Source organism: Prunus persica, chromosome G1 (assembly GCF_000346465.2).
Source record: "Prunus persica cultivar Lovell chromosome G1, Prunus_persica_NCBIv2, whole genome shotgun sequence".
NCBI lineage: Eukaryota > Viridiplantae > Streptophyta > Magnoliopsida > Rosales > Rosaceae > Prunus > Prunus persica.
Genome location: NC_034009.1, coordinates 14419388 through 14435137, shown reverse-complemented (window position 1 = coordinate 14435137; position 15750 = coordinate 14419388). Strand labels below are relative to the sequence as shown.

The 15750-nt window shown below is 37.2% G+C and overlaps 2 protein-coding genes across 2 annotated transcripts; one reads left to right on the top strand and one right to left on the bottom strand.

Moving 5' to 3' along the window:
* Positions 796–4447, bottom strand: LOC18792798 (70 kDa peptidyl-prolyl isomerase). Its single transcript, XM_007222303.2, has 13 exons — positions 4065–4447; positions 3832–3918; positions 3143–3403; positions 2977–3051; positions 2799–2879; positions 2503–2697; positions 2327–2413; positions 2043–2218; positions 1837–1959; positions 1596–1742; positions 1373–1500; positions 1119–1239; positions 796–1010 (listed from the first exon to the last, which is right to left on the bottom strand). The coding sequence occupies exons 1-13, from the start codon at positions 4264–4266 to the stop codon at positions 957–959; spliced, it is 1737 nt and encodes a 578-aa protein (XP_007222365.1). The 5' UTR covers positions 4267–4447; the 3' UTR covers positions 796–956.
* On the top strand, positions 14084–14746 carry LOC109946465. Its single transcript, XM_020554376.1, has one exon. It carries the CDS (start codon positions 14084–14086, stop codon positions 14744–14746), a length of 663 nt encoding a protein of 220 aa, XP_020409965.1.

Here is a 15750-nt window from a genome sequence, read left to right as displayed (position 1 = left end):
ATGGTGTGAATACATTTCACCCCTTGATCAAACGCTACAAAAAGCACAAACATTTATGTTGGGAATGTGTAGATCGGGCCATGGAAACCTGTGCACTTCATTCGACTAGGGAGTTCAAGATATGTACGGAACTTCTTATGAATGATTGTTTTGAAAAACACACAGAAGTAGGAATAGTATTCATTGAACAATATGAAATCTATGATGGCATGGCATGTTATGTATTTCTGTATTTGGTATGAACAATTATACACATTCTCTTCATTTAGACAAATTGAAAACAACAACATACTCATTTGTATTTGTATGCATTATATTTGGTAAGATTCCCTCACTACATGTTTTAAAGAGATGGATAGCATCGAACCCTTTTGTATATGTCAAACAAATCCTAACCAAAACTCGCCTAATTGTAACTTGCGAGAGTTTGTAGCTCAAATAGTTAAGAGCAATGCCCTCTATACACTCAGCTTGTAACTTAAATAGTTAAGAACAATGCCCTCTATACCCGAATATCGCTTGTACACAAAGGTCACTCTTTTTTTTCTTTCTTGAATGGGTTGAAGGAATGTGGGATAAAAGCTGTGCAAATAGATGACAATGATAACCATAGCTAATTATAGTTCCCACTTTACTCCTGTGCGGTTGATTGGTTTGCAGCATTCTGCTTGCTTTTCCAACTAATTTAGGCATGCTTAAGTTCAGCAAGACCAGTCCGAATGCAATTATCGTTGCTTTATTCGATCAACATTATATCTATACATGCTGCCATTGACCAAAACACAAACGCGAAAATTGAACAAACAACTGTCTTTCATACGATCATTTTGTGTTATTAACTAAAAGTATGCGTTCGTTGTACAAGAAATCTGAGGTTTTGCATTATTAATTTTCAAAAAGCCACAACCTCAAGTTTGTCTCAATTACATGATAGAAAAGACGGGGAAGGATTATGTTTATGCCTTGCTGTCAATGGTCATTGGCACCGGGTCCTGTTTAGCTCCTCCACTCTGCAAGTCCATATAAAATAAACCACACAAACGAACACAAAAACATCAGTAATGGAAAGTGGCACTTCAACTCCAGAAGCGAATTAATTCAACACGAGATCAACTTACAGCTGATTTCACTTGCTCAAATTTGTTCATTTTCGCGAATATAGCGCCGTAAAACTGCGCATCCTTCTTGTTGTACTCTCTCACCTTCTCCTTCAAAACCTTGTATTCCTGTTTAACATCCCTAATACACAGACAAATCCCACATTAACATCAGCAGTACATACATTGAAGTCTCGTCCGATAAACGAACATCATGATAAGCAGCAGCAGCTTGAGAAAAACTCCGTTTAGCATCAATTGACAGTGAAACAGACCTGTTGTCTGGGTCTATCTCAAGGGCCTTTTTGATATCCAGCTCTGCTAAGTCCAAATCAACAAGTTGGATATATGCTTGTGCCCTTCTATACAAGGCCTTCACATTCCGACTGTCAAGTTCCAAAACCTGCATATCAGAACTCTCACACATTAGAATTAGAACAGAAGTACACTAACCAGCCATGCACGTCACATGAGATGTGGGATATCAGCAAGGCACACCTTTGTACAGAGCTTCTCGGCCTGCTTGTATTCTTTAAGTTTGAGCTTGCATGCCGCATCATTCAGATTGCAAGTCACTTTCAGCATCTTTGATTGCTGCTTCTCCTCATCACTGAAAGCAGAGTCATATTCAATAAACTTCACAGCCTGACACCAAAATAGAAAGTTTTCGTGAGATGTTGTACATGTCAAAGTAAAAGTTCGTATCATCTAAACCAGAGCACAAGTTCACTAAGTATACCTTTTCATATCTCTTTGAGGCCCTTTCGTATTTACCAGCCTTAAATAACACATTGCCTTCTTCCTTCTTCTTCCCAGCCGCTTCTATCTTCTCCTGGGTGTTCAAGTCCCAAGATTCTTTCTCCTGCGGCCAGTAACGTAAGTTGAGTCCAACTTTTTCACAAGCAGGAAATTCCAATTGTCACGAGGGAAACATATCATACTCACTTTGACAAAGGAGAGCAGCTCCACCTCATAATACACAGTTGAATTTGCTGGAACAACAGCCAAATCTTGTGCAGATTCAGATGACCCAAAAGCATATTCTGGTTGAATGGTCACCAGAGCAACTTCCCCTTTCTTCATGTTCTTCACAGCTCTATCAAGTCCATCAATCACTTGCTCTGCGCAACAACTCCACTCTTAAGTATCCATACTTCAATCATAACTAGAACCAGTTTCTAAAACTAAGTACACAGAGTGGTCAACAAGTTATAATATTGTTAGTTTACCTTCATCTATCCTGAATTCAAATGGTTCATCATCATGGCCCTTCTTTGTGAAGATTGTGCCGTCATGCAACTTCCCGACAAGTTTAACTGGCAGACACAACACAAAAACCTTGAGTTTTCACAAAATTAAGGAATATAACATTATAGCCTAAATTTTACTGTAATCCTCATATTACCTTGAACTACTGATCCATCATTTGGGCGCTCATACCCCTCTCCCTCCTTTAAGGTCTTTTTCAGTACTTTCTTGTCCTTGGTAACATCAGAAACTGTTTTCCAAGAGACCAACTCAAGTGTAATCTCAAGGGATGCATTGGGAGGTACTGCACCTTCATCTCCCACAGAAGGTCTGCCCACCTCACCAAATCCATCTATAAAAATTATAGCCGTTAAATTCCATGTCTCGTGAAAACAGTCAAAAAGTGTAACAAAACGAATCATTAACATATAAGCATATAGCCAAAGTGCTCACATTGCGGCTTTACATTCAAAAGGACCTTTTCGCCTTTCTTCATTGTTTTCACAGCTTTTGCTAAGGCAGGACAGAAAAAGCCTGCAGAAGAGAGAAACCACATTCAGATTACTCGAAAAATAATTCATGTAAGGCAAGTATAAACATATTCCTACGAGTAAAAGGCAATGAAACAAACCATCTTGGACAGTAAACTCCACCCCGTCAGATTTTGAAACAAGGGTCCCATCTTCAAGCCGAGCTTCATACTTAACTGAGATGACAACAAAGAATTGTGTAAGAACCCGATGAAGTCAGTTCCATTCATCAATTTTTCTACTCATGGGAAAACATAGAAAAAGTACCAAACACTTCATCGAGGTCTTTTGGATTCTCCCATTTCTCTCCTTCAGTGAGAATTTTCTTAATAACTCCCCCATCCTTCAATATGTCCCTGACACTCGTCCAGGAAAGCAACTCCACATCAAACTGAAGTGTGGCATTGGGAGGAATAGTAGGAGGGGATCCAGACTCGCCATAAGCCAACTCAGGTGGTATGGTGAAGATGGCATTTTCACCCTTCTTCATGGTTTTAATTCCTTCATCCCATCCCTTGATCACTTGTCCTGCAATTATACAAACATTCATATAACTCAAAGAAACCAAACACACTCAATCATAACCCATGAAAACGCTCTAACTACACGGAAAACCATATTTCAAAAATAGCAGCTTCTATGTCTTTTTTCTTTATGAATAAAAAATAGCAGTTATACAGGACATTTCTATAATGACAAAGACTTGGCTATTCTTAAAAAGTTCCATACTTAGAAAAAGAAAATAAAGGTAAGTTGTTGTTGGTTTTGATAAAAACTCCATAATTTTGCTGAATGTGGTAGTTTCTAGTTTTTGAACTGAAGGTTCTTTTCATTCTTTTAAGCACAAATTTGGTTTCAGACGTACAGATTTCAAGTATTCAATCTACAAACTTAACAACATTGACAGTTGGTAACATCAAATAATTGAAAACAATGAGAAGGTGTAAACGAATCACCTTGTCCGAGATTGAACTTGAAAGGTGTCCCTCGATCACGGCTCGAATCGAATTTGGTTCCATCAACCAAAGTCCCAGTGTAATGAACTGCAAAATCAACACCAAACCATCAACACCAAAAGCCTCAAACCCCATTATACCAACAACAAACACTCATCATCAAATTCAAACCACCTCACACACACAAACATACATATATTATATATATATATATATATACATTTATGATATACCTTCAACTTCGTCGCCTGAGCCCGGAGTGTCCCATCCTTCACCTTCTTTAACAAGCTTCTTCTTCAGGCCATTCTTACCAATCTCCTTTTCTTCACCAACCTTGGGGCTTGGGCTAATTGCATCGTCCTCCACATCGGGAAGGTCCATATCAGCGTCGTTGAGGTTGTTGGTGGCAGCAGGGAACTCGAAGTCGTCTTCCATGGCGAATTCTGAACCGAACTACAACGGACGTTTGTAATTGAAGGCTGTGTGAGAAATTAAATCAGATGGTGTGGCGTGAAATAGAGCAATGCAGACAATGCAGGGCTTTCTTCTTATTGCGGAGAAGCAGACACCTTGAGAATGGATTTTATAGAGAGAGAGAGAGAGCGAGAGTCTAGAGAGTTCTGAAACGTGATATGGTCAGGATGGTTCCAGAATTATCTCCATTTTTGACGAACTTTCGTTATATAGTTACAGTCTCGAGAAAAAAAAAACTCTTTATCTTTTTATAAAAAATAAAAAATAAAAAATGGAGAGATTCATTATTATATCCAATATAAGAGTTTAAATTATCAAAAAAAACCATATATGAAATGAAGTTTAGAAATACACCCAATTACAACATAACAAAAAGGCTTTTAACTTCTTTTGAATTACAAAACTGTCATTGAATTCTTAAAACAAATTCAACCTCAAAACCTCATAAAAAAGCCCAAAACACTCAATATGACAACAAAGTAATTTAATAATCAAAATTAAATTCAATAGGCCCATTTGTCATTTTTTGGGTTTGTATATAAAAATCAAATGATGTAGGGTTTATTTATAGTTTTAGTATTAAGAATGAGTATATGACTAAATATACCTACAAAATAATGCACTTCTTTGTATTATTTAAGTAATTTTAATATAATCAAAATTATGAAAATCCAATTGGCCATCGCATGAATCTATTGTGATTTTTATTATTTATTAATTAATTTATTTAAGTTTTCAAAGTTATAAAAGGTGAGAGATTTTTTTCCACACACTATTAGGTTATCATGAGAATTCGAACATGAGACTAATGACCTACAAGTAAATGTCATTCTTTACTAGACTAGATCTCATTAACAAACTATTGTTATTAATGACACGTCATTTTTTTTTCTTTCAATAAAGTAGTTAATGCTACTAAAAAAACAAAATATCCATAGTGAAGCTTCAATAGATGTCAAATATTTTGCGATAGATTTTATACTGCAAAGTAATTGTATTTTCTTATTAGAAGTCTATACCAAGAGTTTAGAATCCCCTTTTAACTTCCACTCCTAAGTATTGAAATTGAAGAGTCCACTTGAGTGTTTGACAAAGAGCATGTGGAGCGTGCAAAAGGGATGCAAATCCGATAGGAAAAGAATCACCGATAATTAAATTTCCATGATGATTCTTTATTACAAAATATACAGCAGCATTACCAGCAATATAAACAAAACCATCTAAATTAATTTTAAAATAATCATTTGCTGGTGGACTCTTTTTATTATTTATTATTTATTATTTATTATATATATAAATATATTTATTTATAATACGAAAAGGAGAATTACAAACCAAAACCTGGCCGGCAAGTAGGTTCAAAGAGAACGAAATAGAAGAGCAACAAAAAGAGGGAGCCCAATCTTCTACAAAAAGGAAGGGGACAACCCATGGCCTAAATTAGTTAAGGCATCGGCAATGAAGTTTGCTTCTCGGAAAACATGACAAAAAAGAATGGTATCACGAAAAAAGCTTAGGTGGCAATATCTTGAACTAACATATTGACAGACCATGGGATAGAAGTTTTTCAGGATACAATCAATTACAACTTTATGATGCGTTTACTAATTAGGAATTGGAATTCTCATCAAGAATTGAATTCCACATGTAGAGGATTCATGCGTTTATTTTATATCAAAGAATTAAAAAGTAAATGGGACCCACACAAAATTAGGAATTGAATTCCTGATTTTGGAGCAATTCAATTCTTGGGTGGGATGTGGTATTCTAATTCTTGGAAAACTAACTTATTAGGAATTCATATTTTTTACCCATTATATCCTCACACTATTTTAAAATTTTAAAATTTGCCAAATACTTTAACCCAACAACGAGGACATTTTAGTAATTAGCATCACTCCTACCCTAATTCGATATGGTTTAATAAACAACTTCAATAGAAATTCGGAATCTAACTCTCCTCAATCCATACGGTTTAGTAAACAACTTCAATAGGAATCCAAAATCTAATTCTTCTCAATCCAACTCCTCCTCAATTCAATTCCTCCTAATCTAATTACAGATTAGTAAACATGCCATTATAGTCACCTTCCACCAAAATCTTCTTCCAACCCCGGTGAACAACATGAGCAAGCCCATCACGTTTCTTTATTTTTGATGAAGATTTAATGCTAAAGTTATCAAAGGACATTCCAAACTTGTAAAGTATATTGACAATGTTCAAACAGACGAGTTAAAATTTATGTATGTATATTACAAAAAAATAAAGATTTGTAATTTTTTTTTTATACAAATAATATTCTATTTTAATATAAAACTATGGGAAGGGGGATTAGAACTCGGGTGCTGTAGAGTGTATTCGCTCTAGCCAACTTGGTTAAGCTCATACCTACAAAGATGTGTAATATTAGAATAGCAAATCCCAACAAAACACTAAGGCCCATGAAGTACCATTAGCAGGAGGTGAGCCTTTAGCAACCTATTATGCTGATCGCGCCAAAAGAAGGTGCCTTACCAGTGATCTTTCACATGGACATGTGAAAATTCCCAGAATCCCACATCGATACACAACTTGAAGTGCACACCCTCCAAGAGTCTATAAATAGGGGCACAAACCCCAAAAAGAAAGGTAACTGTTACATTCAGCTACTTAGCCATTATTCTGCCTAGATCATTATTCATTTCGTCCTTAAGTTAATTTAAGCATCGAAAAACCTTCGGCCGGTACCACATCGGTGCCTAAGGTGCCACCATTTGCTCTTTATCTTGCAGATCCATCCCATTTGCTGAAGAGCTTATAAAGCCGAAAGTGATATCATCTTTAAGTTGGGCCCAAAAATTATCGTATGTTGTGCATCAATAAAATCCATCCTATTTCCAGCGTCATATCCCCCATTCTAATTCCCAAACTCATAAAACCATCCATCTCTTGTGGTCAAAGTGGCATTGACAGCAAAAAAATTCCAAAAAAATAACAATTGGTTTAAAAAAGCTTTCGTCAGATGCCTAGTTTACTACGCGCCCAACGTGTGACGATATTCTTTCTTCCTTTCTCTGTCCATTCATCTCCGTTTGTTGGAAACTACCGTTTGCTGTGGTTTTCGGCCTTACGCTTCTGGGGTACTGATCAGTTGCTAGTTTTTCCTTCTCTAATCATGGAGGAAGGATCACCTGATGTTTTTCCTGAAGAACTACCGTTTGACGAAGAGAGTGCGAGCCTCAAAGGATCTTGCTCCTGAGCGAATTCTAGAGTCCAATTTCAGTCCAACTTTGACGCCGTACCATAAACAAGGTACTAACTATTTTCCTAGTGTTGGCTTAGAGTTTGGCACAAGAAGTTTTAGGGATAAACCGTTGGGTAAGGGGAATTTAGGTTCAAATGTGGGTATTGATGGTAGCTGTCTTGATGATGCTTAAGAAGACCGAAATGATAATGAAGATGCGGTGATTTCTCGTGATGAGCGAGGGCCTTGTATTCAATTCTCAGATAGGGCTATGGATCATTTGTGTAAACCTTGGAAAAATGCTTTGATCATTAAATTGTTGGATTGATCGCAACCACATAATTATTTGAAAGCTCGGTTGCAACAAAAATGGAGCCTAAAAGGGGATTGAAAATTGGTTGATTTAGTTAATGACTATTTTGTGGTGAAGTTTGATATAAAGGAGGACCTGAATTTTGTCTTGACTGGTGGCCCTTGGACCATAGTTGGGCAATACTTGGTAATGCAAAAATAGAGACCTGGGTTTTTTCTTGCTACTACGCATATTACCCATATGGCAGTTTGGTTGCGAGTTTCTACTATACAACTTAAATGCTTTGATGTCTGGTATCTAAAGCGTATTGGGAACCTTTTGGGCAAACTATTTAAGATTGATTCTCTTACCACTGCCCAGAATCGTGGAAAGTTTGTTAGATTCTGTGCGGAGCTTGACCTTACTAAGCCCTTAGAAGCCTTTGTTCAAATTAACCAAAATTGGTACAATATTGAATATGAAGGGCTCCATGAGATTTGTTACTTATGTAGGCTCGATGGTCATAAAAAGGAAGCTTGTACTTGGCAGCCTGAGGTCTAAGTTGAGCAAAATGGGAACAGTCAGGAGTTAGCAAGGGATGCTTGTGTGGGCACTGAGGCTAGTGAAGGCTCTCGGACTAATAAGCTTGTTGAGGAGGGTCTGAGGGGTCCTTGGATGGTGGTCCCTCCAAGAAGGAACACTAAGCCCAATTTTGCAGCAGGAGGTGGAAAGAGTTCAGACTTGAAGGCTAAGGGATCTCATTTTGACGCGTTAAAGAATGTTCATTAGAATTTTGGTGGAAATGAGATTATGATGGGTATGGAGCCATCTTTGAATTCTTCTCTTCCAGTTGCCCATTTAGGCCTTCTCTTGACTAGCACAACAAGAAGTTGACAAAATCTAAGAGCACCAAAGCTAATCCTAGGTCAGCTTTGAATGATATCTTAAATAAGGCTGCATCTAGTAAGTCTTTAGCTGTTGTAAATGAGAAGAAGGGTGGTAAAGCTTCTAAAATTCATCCTGAGGAGTTTTTGGTTAAAAGAAAGCTGGTGATTGGAGGGAAAATACTCAATGATACTGAACCTCTCACTGATAAGCTTGCAAGCTAGGTAGGGGATCAAAATGTGCACAATGAGGAAGGTGTTTATATTTTTAGCCATCAACCCTAGAATATAAAACAAGAGGATGAGACTTTGGAAGTGAGCTCGGATTTTGAGAATGAAGATGTGAACTTTGGTGTCTCGGCTAGTGAAAGTTTAGAGCAAGATGAGAGGATGTATGTTTCGGAGGGGCATATTCTCCCATTGGGTGGATAGATGATTGACAATACCTTCAATGATGTTGGAGGTATGACCTTTGGCCTTTAGAAGGGTTTTGCCTTTTGGTTCCCTTTAATGGATATAGTTTGTTGGAATGTGAGAGGTGCTGCTAGCACTAAATTTAAGAATAATATGTTGGAGTTAATTCGTTTACACTGCATGGATTTGTTGTTTATTTGTGAGCCTCGAATTAGTGGTGAGAAAGCTCTTGCTGTTGTTAAATCTCTGGGGTTTCCTTGTTATGGAATTGTAGATTCCATTGGGTTTGTTGGTGGTATGTGGCTGTTGTGGGATGCTAATAAAATTCATGTGGAAATTGTTGGTATTTCTGACTAGTCCATCTCTGCTTGTGTGACTCGGAATGGTCATTCTCCTTAGCTTTTCATTGGCATCTATGCTAGTCCTTGTGGTCATAAGAGAGAGAAGTTGTGGGATTATCTCAATTTTGTTGCTGAGTGTCACCAACTCCCTTGGCTTCTTGCTGGGGATTTTAATGAAATGTTGAATATTGATGATAAACTTGGGGTAGCTGTTGTCAATCGCCTTAAAGGTTTTAAAACTTGGGTTCATAATAATGATATGGTGGACATGGGTTTCTCTGGGCTAAGGTTTACTTGGAGGAATAATACAGTTTTTGAAATACAGGATTGTGCTATGTGTAATCTTAAGTGGAGGCAGTTGTTTGCAGATGCTAATGTTAGACACTTGCCTTGAACTACCTCAGACCATAATCCTATTAAGAATCAACTTCAATCTTGCTTTTCTAGCAACCCTCTCCAAAGACCTTTCGGTTTGAGGCTATGTGGATGCAACATGACACTTTTGGGGACTTCATTGCTTCTACATGAGGACAATCTGATGGTTCTGCTTTGCATAAAACCCTCAAGTTAATTGAGCCTCTCAAGATCTGGAATGTCAATGTTTTTGGTCATCTTAAACAAAAGAAGGCCAGATTATTAGTTAGATTAAATAGGATCCAAAATGCCCTGTGTAGTGGCTACCTCTTCTTAAGCTAGCTAGAAAGGGCTTTTACTGATGAATTTAATGTTGTTTTGGAGCAAGCTTTGTTTTGGAAACAAAAATCTCGTATTCAATGGTTGCAGGAGGGGGATAGACATACTAAATTCTTCCATCTCACTACAATCATAAGAAGAAGATGGAATAAAATCGAGAGGCTTAAATATAATGAAGGTGTGTTGGTGGAGGAGGCTGAGAATATTAAAGCTTTTGCTGTGGAGTTCTTCATGGAACTTTTTAATCAACCTTCTCCTGATGGGTTTGTTGATGTTATTCCTAACCTTTTTCCTAGGTTGGAGACTGTTGAGCTTAGTGCTTTGAACAAGGTAGTTGATATGGCTGAAGTGAAAGATAGCCTTTTTAGTATTGGAGGCCTTAAAGCCCCTGGGGTGGATGAGTTTTCGGCTTGCTTCTACCAAAATCAATGGGGCCAATGTGCTTTTGATATTTTTGGTATGGTGGTTTAAGTTTTCACCGATTGTCACGTCCCGAATAAGTTGAACTCCACTCTCATCACCCTTGTTCCTATAGTTGAGAGCCCTCAGTCCATCGTTCAGTTTCAGCCTATTATTCTATGTTCCACCCTTTAGAAGGTTATTTCTAAGCTCATTGTGGCCAGGTTGAGGCCTATTTTGCCTAAGTTGATTAGCCATAACTAGGTTAGGTTTCTTCATGGGAGGCACATCACTGGTAATATTCTTCTTGCTCAAGAGCTTATGCATAAATACAAGATTGTTAAGGGTAAGAAATGTTTTGTTGCTTGGAAGATTGACATGTCTAAAGCTTATGATCGCTTGAGTTGGAAGTTCATTAAGTACGTTTTGGTTGAGTTGGGTTTGCCTAAGGCTACTATTCAGCTAATCATGCATTGTGTGTCTTCGATGAGCTACCAAATTTGTGTTAATGGTGAGCTTACCTAGCCATTTCAACCAAGGAATGGTATTAGACAAGGTGATCCTCTCTCACCTTATCTCTTTGTGCTATGCGGAAAAGCTTTCCTATATTATTTTTGAGGTTGTTCAAAAAGGTCATTGGAAACCTGTTAAAGCTTCTTAGTCTGTTCCAGCTTTGTCCCATTTATTTTTTGATGATGATCATTCTATTCACTGAGGCTTCTGCTCAGCAAGCTAGGGTCATGAAAAGTTGCCTAGAGATATTCTGTCAAGCTTCAGGGCAAGTAGTTAATTTTGAAAAATTAGCTATTTTTTGTTCTTCTAATACTTCTAAGGATATTGCTAGGGATATTATTTGTATATGTGGTTCTCCTTTTATCAGTAATTTGAGTAAGTATCTAGGTATGCCTCTGATTCATTCTAGAGTTACCTATGCTACATACACTGGTTTAATTGATAAAGTTCATAAAAGACTTGCTTCCTAGAAGATCAATATATTATCCTATGCTGGGAGGGCCACTCTCATCCAAGCAATGACCTCTGCATCCTATTTATGCCATGAAGACCACTAAGTTGCCTACTAGTGTGTGTGGTGATTTGGATCGATTGAATTGTAATTTTTTTTGGGGGCAGAAGTGAGAGGAAACTCAAGGTACATTTGTGTTAGTGGGATGTGGTTTGTAGACCTAAAGCGAAATGAGGGTTGGGTTTTAAAAAACCTATTGTTATGAATCAGGCTTTGCTGGCTAAAGTGGGTTGGAGAATGTAGACTAAGGACCAAGGTTTATGGAAATCTATGAATCTAAGCATTTGAAAGGCTATTCTATTCTTGACCCCTCCCTCTTAAAAAAGCAAGGTTGCTCTTCTACTTGGAGAGGTGTACTTTATAGTAGGAATTTGCTATCTCAGGGGTTGCTTTGGAGGATTGGTATTGGGGATGGTGTTAAATTTTAGACGAATAGATGGTTTAGTGATAAGTCTTTGATACAACATGAAGGAGTGTTGGCAATCTACGATATTGATTGTGCTGTGTCCAATTTCTTTAAGGATAATTAGAGCATATGAGTAAATTGAGAGCTTCTTTACCTGAGGATTTGGTTCAGCAGATTATTAATGTTCCTATTGGGGTAGCTCGTTATGTGTCTGATGTGCAGATTTGGAGTCCTGCTATTGATAGGAATTTCACTGTAAAATATGCTTACAATTTGCATTTTTGTGGTTCTAGTTTGCAAGATTCTTCTTGGTCTTTTTTGTGGTGTCTCAAAATTCACCTAAGCTTCAAATCTTCCTTTGGTTGGTGTTCCAAGGCAAATTATTGTCTAACGAATAAAGATCACGAAGAAAATTAACTACTGACCCGTCCTGTGCTTTTTGTGGTTGGCATGTGGAATCTGTCTTGCATATCCTTCATGATTGTGAGAGGGCTAAAGGTATTTGGAAAAGCTTGGTAAGTCCTACTTTGAGCACTCAATTCTTCCTTATGGATTTTCAACCACGGCTTTGTTCTAATTTGTTGTCCAAGGCCAAGAGGAGTGATGGGATCCATTGGTTTCTTATATTTGTTTTTACTTGTTGGTCCTTGTGAAAATGGAGGAACCACTATGTTTTTCATACAAAGGAGTCCAATTATGATCCAATTAAATCATCCTTATTGCTGCTAGAGAGTCAGTGCATGCTTCTTTTGCTTATGTTAAGGGTGCTGCTAAAGTTCAGATTTTTCTCTCTTGGAAAACTCCTCATGTAGGCCAATTTAAATTGAATGTGGGTGGCTCTAGAAGACACACTTTCTAGCCGCATTGGTGCTGGAGGTGTTATTCAGAACTCGGTGGGAGATTGGGTGAGTGGCTTCTCTGTCAATATAGCGAAAGGCCAGATTCTTGAAATTGAAGTCTGGGGGTTGTATTTTGGTCTGAGGTTAGCTATTGATAAGGGTATTCAAGATATTGTTGATGAAATGGATGCTGCTACAACTGTTCTTCTTATTTAGAAACCAGATTTACTTGGCTATCACCCTTTTGCAACTCTGTTACTATGTTGTTATTTGATGGGTCATTTTGGTAGTTGTTCTCTCTAGCATATATATAGGGAAAAGAATGGAGTGGCGGATTCCCTAGCTAATTGGAGTTACAATATGGATCTTGGTCTGTGTTTTTTTGCTTCTCCTTCCTCTTTGCTTGGTTCGAAGATTGTTGAAGATTTGTTAGGAGTTGCTAAAGCTCGTTTGGTTTGTTTAAACAATTATGAGTAGTTTGTCTTTGGGGTTTTTCACCCCTAGTTCACAAAAAAAAAAAAAAGTGGCACTGGTAGTAAAGCTTGAATTCTTTAGACTTTGTTACTTTGTCCAAATTATCGACTAAGTTTTCTACTAATTGCAAAATTGTTACTTTATTACCAACATAAATTTGTAAAGTTTTATATTGCATGCTATTTCTTCTTTATTAGCTTTATTAAGGTCATCTCCAGTTATAGAGCTAAATATAGTCCAGGACTATAAATTTAGCCCTCCAAAATATTAATTTTTTAAAGAATAGTGCAGGGCTAAATTTTTCCATCTCCACATGCATGTCTATACTTTAGGGCCCTTCATATTTTATTATTTTGAGAAAAACTATGGTACAACACTCATATATTCCATAGCTGAAAATGGCCTAAGAGCATCTCCTGGAGACTCTCCAAATTTTACCCAAATTGTAGCTAAAATAGCTAGAAAGCTAACATAGCTAACCACTCAAAAGGTGGTTCCTCCAATAGGCTCTCTATTTTAGTTAACCTCGAATATTTTATTATTTCTTAAAATTTAAACATTTAGCATACCTACTTTTCCAATGGCTAGTTTTTAATGGCTAGTTTTCTAACGGCTAGTTTTTAACAGCTAGTTTTTTTTTCTTTCCAAAATGACATATTGTCTATCTATACATAAGAACATATCTTCACTCATTTTCCTTCATCTACAAGAAAAAAAAAACAAATTCCTTCTTCATTTCTCATTATTTTATATGAACTCCATTTTCTCATTAGTTCATAATATTATTTATGGCACGTCGTTCTATAGCAAGTTATTTTCTACGTAGTATTGTCTTCGACAATGATGTCCTTTATGACCAATATGAAGATGATTTGCTTGCATGTATAGAAGCAGCGAATCTACCCAATGAAGGACAAACATCAAGACGTCGTTGTTCTATTGAACGTCGTGTTGTCCTTCCACGCAACATAGCTCGAGGTGGTCGAAATCTTTATGAAGACTATTTCGCTGATCCACCTGTATTTCCTGATCATTTATTTTGGAGGAGGTTCCGAATGAGTCGCAACATTGTTCTTCGACTTAAAAACACGGTGGAAAATTACGATCCTTACTTTATTCAACGAAGGAATGCCGTTGGACTTCTCAGTTTATCATCCCTTCAAAAGATTAGAGTCGCACTAAGGATGCTTGCTTATGGCAATGCCACTGATAACTTGGATGAATATGTGAGGATTGGAGAAAGCATTGCTTTAGAGAGTTTGAAAAGATTTGTCAAGGCAATTGTTGCAACCTTTAGTGATGAGTACTTGAGATTGCCAAACACCAATGACATCAAGAGATTGCTTGCAATTGGGGATCAACGACACTTTTCTGGGATGTTGAGAAGCATTGATTGCATGCGTTGGAGATGGAAAAATTGTCCTGTATATGTATTCTGGTCACTTCCATGAACCAACAATTATTTTAGAAGCTGTGGCTTCATATGATCTTTGGATATGGCATGCCTTTTTTGGTTACAAGGATCCCATAATGATATTAATGTCTTAGACTTATCTTCCATTTTCAATAAACTGGCTGAAGGTCGCGCTCCTCCAGTCAACTATTCAATTAATGGTAACGATTATACCATGGGATATTATCTCGTTGATGGTATATATCCAACGTGGTCAACATTTGTAAAAACAATCCCTGCACCACAAGGAAATAAGAAGAAATATTTTGCTGCAGCTTAAGAATCAGTTAGAAAAGATGTCGAACGTGCATTTGGGGGTGCTTCAATCATGTTTTGCTATGGTACGAGGAGCAGCTCGTCTATGGGACCAAAACACATTGAAAGACATTATGACTGCATGCATAATAATGAATAATATGGTTATTGAGGAGGAGCAACATGATGAGAGATATTGTTATCAAATCCATAACTTTGATAGAAGGGGGGAAATACCAAATATAGAACCTACACGCGAGTGTTCACTAGGACTAACACAATTCATTCAAAGCCATATTCGCATCAGAGACAAACAAACTCATTGTAGGCTCCAAGCAGATCTTGTCGAGCACATGTGGCAACAACATGGAGGAGAATAATGTATGGAAAGTAAAATGGAAACAAACTCATTTTATTTGATGATAAATCAGGTTATTGTTCAATATGATGGCCTTGATGAGTACTTCAAGGTTGCGGATGCTTATATGGATATTATTCTTTAAAATGTATTCTGCTTCTTAGTAGGGTTTCATATATATTAGACAAATCGAAAGTTCCAGTTGGTTGTAACACCATTCTAGTTGACTGATTCTTTGTTTACTTTAAATTAATCTATTTGTTGTTGGGTTGGGGGGGGGGGGGGGGGGGGGGTGACGGATCTAGTTGTCTCTATATGAATTAAGTTTTGATATAAAATTTTTCAAATATTGCTTGATGTTCATGTCATCTATTTATGATAGTCTACGT